Here is a 5746-nt window from a genome sequence, read left to right as displayed (position 1 = left end):
TTTTGATATTCCTAATCTCACGCACCTTCAACGAACCAACTAAATCCTCTAGTTTTAGGGTTTCAAGATTGTTGGGTTATTGAATAGTTACGATAACGTGATCAAAGTAAGAGGTCAACGTACACATTACCTTCTAAATGTCATATTATCAGTTAGGGTTTCACCACAACCCTTCATGAAATGAACGAGTTTTTGCACCTTCGACACATAGCCTGCAATCTTTTAATCTTCTCTCATCGATAACAATTCATATTGTCATTGCAAAGTTTACAACTTGACAACCTTGACTTTCTCGCCTCCTTCATAGTACTCGACAAGAATATCCCATGCATCCTTCTCTGATTCAACATGAGAGATTCTGTTGAAATTAGCCGCATCAACTGTCGGTTAGATGTAAAACACCGTCTTGCAATCCTTCTTCTTAGCATCCTTGTAAGCGGTTCTCCGTGTGTCGGTTGCATCTTCACCAAGCGCATGAGCGCTATTAGTAACCACTTATAGGGTTTCATGAAAACCAAATAGAGATTGCATCTATTTTCTCCATGGAAATCAATTCTTGCCGTCAAGAGTTGAAATGGAGTTTGGTAATTTTCGTTACCATTCATCTTTGCACCGATAAATCAAGAACAATCCACGATCTCGAAAATACGATCTATGACGTGCGATTCTTGAAAACACGATCAAGAATCTAAACGGAATTCTAGATATTAATTTGTTAGTGCGTGAGACACTTTTAGTGAGGCGAGAAAAGAGAGAGAATATGAAAATTACGATTCTATTATTGAAAAATGAATGTGTTACATACTGATTTACATATGCATGTATTTATATATAAGGTTACTTGACTACTAAATAACAAACTAAGTAACAAACCCTAAATGCTAATTAACTTTGAGTTTGAGTCATACACAACTTGAATTATATCTTATATCTCAATAATAATTACTGACACGGTTATTTGTTTAGAGTTATTTTTTGCACTTGTTTCTATTTGATCTCACTTCATTTATTTTGTTTTTTTTACACACTTTTGCTTTACTTTCGATCTCTTGTAATTTTTTGAAAATCTATTTATCTATATACCATATTTGCCTTCAACTTTTTTTTAACAAAAATGATAGTTTAAAAAAAAAACTCAAGTATATGTTAGTTATTTTGAATTTGAATAAGCCTTGTCTATTTATTTTAACTCACTTAAACTTCCTACACTGTTCTCTTTTTCATTTTGTCCAATGTTTGTTGGATCAATTAATAGTTAAAACTATGTATTTTGGTTTGAGCTCAACAAATCATAAATAATTCATTGTAACATAGATCATATTACATTATTACATTGTAACATGTTCTTAATGTTTTGTTCCCCAACACTCTTGTCTTCTTCCTTTCCAAAATTTTCACTTTCTCTTTCTTTGTTCCTCAAGAGAATGATTTCAAACACTCCTTCCAACTCTTTTTCAAACTCGTTACTAGAATCTCCTATCTCATTGCTTGAATCTTGCAACTCTATGTATCAATTAAACCAAATTCACTCACACACAATCAAAGTAGGTCTCTCTTCAAACCATTTGTTTCTAACTAGAGTTATAACCTTCTGTTGTACAAAGGAATCAGGGGATGTGTATTATGCACGTCAACTGTTTGAAGAAATTCCACAACCAAATGTGTTCCTTTGGAATACTATGATCAAAGGGTATTCTAGGATAAGCTGTTATGAGAGTGGAGTTTCCTTGTATAAACTAATGTTGATCAATGGCATCAAGCCGGATAATTTTACGTTTCCGTTTTTGTTGAAGGGATTTACCAAAGATATGACTTTTAAGTATGGGAGAGTTTTACTTAACCATGCAGTGAAACATGGTTTTTTAGATTCTAATTTGTTTGTTCAAAAGGCGTTTGTGCACTTGTTTTCGTTATGCGGGCTAGTGGATTTAGCACGCAAGATTTTCGACATGGGTGATGGATGGGAAGTGGTCACGTGGAATGTAATGCTATCTGGGTACAATAGGGTTAAGCGATTTGAGGAAGCGAAGAGGCTGTTTATTGAGATGGAGAAGAAATGTGAATGCGTATTGCCCAATTCGGTTACTCTAGTTTTGATGCTTTCAGCATGCTCCAAATTGAAGGATTTAGATGGGGGCAAGTACGTTTATTATAAGTATATAAAACATGGTATTGTTGAACCTAATCTCATATTGGAAAATGCATTGATTGATATGTTTGCATCTTGTGGAGAAATGGATGCTGCACAAGGTGTTTTTGACGATATGAAGACTCGAGATGTAATTTCTTGGACATCCATTGTTACTGGGTTTGCAAATATTTGTCGGATTGATTTAGCAAGGAAGTATTTTGAACAAATGCCTGAGAGAGATTATGTTTCTTGGACTGCTATGATTGATGGCTACCTTAGAATGAATCGTTTCAAAGAGGTTTTGTTGCTTTTCCGCGAGATGCAAGTGTCAAATGTGAAACCTGATGAATTCACAATGGTTAGCATTCTAACAGCCTGTGCTCACCTAGGAGCACTTGAACTAGGTGAATGGGCAAAGACTTACATTGACAAAAACAAGATTAAAAATGATACTTTCATTGGGAATGCTCTAATAGACATGTACTTCAAATGTGGGAATGTTGAGAAAGCAAGGAAAATATTCAATGAAATGCAGAACAAGGACAAATTTACATGGACAGCAATGATAGTTGGGCTTGCTAATAACGGTCATGGTGAAGAATCTCTTACTATGTTTTCAAATATGTTAGAAGCTTCGGTTACACCAGATGAAATCACCTATATTGGAGTCTTGTGTGCGTGTACGCATGTAGGCATGGTAGCGAAAGGAAAAAACTTTTTCTCCAACATGACCATCCAACATGGAATTAGACCTAACGTAGCACATTATGGATGCATGGTTGACCTTCTCGGTCGATCCGGGCATTTAAAAGAAGCCCTTGAAGTCATTTTAAATATGCCACTAAAACCAAATTCAATTGTTTGGGGATCACTACTTGGTGCTTGTAGAGTTCACAAAAATGTGCAACTAGCAGAAATGGCAGCTAAAGAAATACTTGAGTTAGAGCCTGAGAATGGTGCTGTTTATGTTCTGTTATGTAACATATATGCTGCATGCAAGAAATGGGAAAATTTGCATGAAGTAAGGAAATTGATGATGGAGAGAGGAATCAAGAAAACACCAGGCTGTAGTTTGATGGAAATGAATGGTATTGTCTATGAATTTGTTGCCGGAGACAAGTCACATCCTCAGTCTGAAGAGATTTATGAAAAGTTAGAAAACATGAAACAAGAATTGATAAATGCAGGGTATTCACCTGATACATCAGAGGTTTTTCTTGATGTTGGTGAAGAGGATAAGGAAACTTCACTTTATTGGCACAGTGAGAAATTGGCTATTGCTTATGCTCTTATTTGTTCAGGACATGGAGTTACCATAAGAATAGTGAAGAACCTTAGAATGTGTGTGGATTGTCACCACATGGCAATGATGGTTTCGAAGATTTACGACAGGGAACTAATAGTTAGGGACAAAACTAGATTTCATCATTTCAGGCATGGTTTATGTTCATGTAATAATTTCTGGTAAATATTTTAACAAATGAAGTATCCATCAATACCAACATGGGGTGGCACAACAAGTGATACATGTTTAGCTCCCTTAGCCATTTGATCTAGGTTTGATTCTTAACTGGTGCGCATGGAAATAGATCTCAGTTAGCAAGAGAGATTAGTTTCCGCAGATATGTGTTGGGGTTACCTTGATTTACCAAAAATAACCATTGATTTAGAGCTTGAATCTGGACATACCTTTACAACTCTAGATTTAGTTCAACGACTGTAACTTTATTATACATATTTATACGACTTTCAAAGATGTATTTTTTTTTATAGTGGCTATTCAGATGTCTGTCTTACTTTTGTGCGTCTTGGAATGACTAATTATTTTTCCTATATGGAGAATAACAACGAGACACTTGAAATTCACACTTTGTTTAAGTCAACTATTAGAAATTCATGCCTTTTGATTTAAGATATTCTTTCTTCATTCTTTGATGATGTTTATGATATCTTTATTTTGTTTCCTTATGGCACCATCAAAACCTGTTAAATACATAGAATTATATTTTCTTCCATTTTGATGATGAAAAACTGGAGTTTTAATTTTCCAAACAAATATAGAGTATACTTCTCCTATTTTTCCATTATCAAAAAGCACAAAAAAAATGATCTAAAAGTACAATTTTGAAAACTTTGTTTCAAAAAGCATAAGTTCATACTTCTCTTCCATGATGGACAAAATTCAATATTTGAAACCAATTTATTGAGAAGATGTTTTTGGTTGCATTTAGGATTTGATTAAGGTTGGGCTTTATGTATGCATTTAGACTATGTTCCAATTTCCTTTTACTCAAATTTAAATGGAATCAATGTTCCAATTTCCTTTTACTCAAATTTAAATGGAACCTGCATTACTTTGTTAGCCCACTTAGCATAAATAATTATTAATAAAAATGAAGGTGAAGGAAGATATATAAATTTAAAATGATATTAAAAATAAACTTGTTCAACCAAATGAAAAAAGATAAGAGAGAAAGTTGATCATACCTCTATTCTTACTTTTTCTACCGATTTACCTTCATTTTTATTGTCGTAGAATTTGAGATTTTTTTTTTGCATTTCGCATTCATTAAATATGTCTTCAATATGTTAATCTGTTTAAGGATGTCTCCTTTCTTGAGATATTTTCTATGTTATTAGTCAAGATGAAGATCTTTAGAGGTTGTCCATTCGTCCATTCTCTATGTTTGTTCTTTTATATATTTATTTTTATTTTCTAAGAAGCTTTTTCTTAAAATACATTCACAAACACAAATTTCTACCTCTGCTACAAAACTAAGGTTAGTTTCATCAGAGGTAATATATACGAATTCTTCTATAGTCATGATCTCTTTATAATTTCGAAAATATTTTAATAGAAAAAGAAAAAAAAAATTGTTTATGAGTTTTAATGACCTCGCAAGAAGAATTAAACCATACTTTATTACATTTGTCACATAATTCACTTAATGCTAAGTAAATTATGATATAAATTATCAACAATCAAAACTCAATTGTAGGATTAAAATTCTTACTTTACATATGATCAAAGCATGAGCTGCCATTTCATCTGGATCATGAAGCAGACCTTCATTGGTTCTAAAGTGGGTTATGGTGTTTTTAGATTTTCTAATCTTAGAACATTTGTGGAAGACAAATTTATTCATGTCCCCATCAAGATGCCACTTAGTTTTAGCTTTATCTCTCCAGAAAACTTCCTCCATATTAAGAATTTTCTATAAATCCTGCTGAGCCATTATTTATTGATCCTAAAGCTCCTTGTTATCCCCATTCCAAATAAGCTGGGACTGAATGTTAGCAAGCTTAACAATTGCAGTTTGAACAAGTGCATGAATATTACTAAAAAATTCCTTGTTCCAAGTTTTGAGTAACTGTAACTTCTTTGACAAGACATATATTAGGCAGCCAATTACCTGAACAGACCAGCATTTTGCAATGAACGCCTCACATTTTTCATGAAGAGTCAACATGCCTAGAAACCTGAAACTGGAATAGTGATGGTACTGGGAGAAGCTAAAATCAAGGAGAAGAGGATAATGATCTGATCTAAGCCTAATAAGGGTAGATACAATCATATTAGTGGTGCTGGAAAGCCAAAGCTGATTGCAAAAGGCT

At 33.5% G+C, this 5746-nt stretch overlaps 1 protein-coding gene across 1 annotated transcript; it reads left to right on the top strand.

Moving 5' to 3' along the window:
* The first annotated feature begins 1240 nt into the window (after positions 1-1240).
* LOC127105401 (putative pentatricopeptide repeat-containing protein At3g15930) lies at positions 1241-3931 on the top strand. Its single transcript, XM_051042584.1, has one exon. The coding sequence runs from the start codon at positions 1341-1343 to the stop codon at positions 3597-3599; it is 2259 nt and encodes a 752-aa protein (XP_050898541.1). The 5' UTR covers positions 1241-1340; the 3' UTR covers positions 3600-3931.
* The last annotated feature ends 1815 nt before the right edge of the window (positions 3932-5746 follow it).

This window comes from Lathyrus oleraceus, chromosome 7 (assembly GCF_024323335.1).
Source record: "Lathyrus oleraceus cultivar Zhongwan6 chromosome 7, CAAS_Psat_ZW6_1.0, whole genome shotgun sequence".
Classification (NCBI taxonomy): Eukaryota; Viridiplantae; Streptophyta; class Magnoliopsida; order Fabales; family Fabaceae; genus Lathyrus; species Lathyrus oleraceus.
The sequence above is the reverse complement of the archived record's forward strand: the minus strand, read 5'-3'. Positions and strand labels throughout refer to the sequence as shown.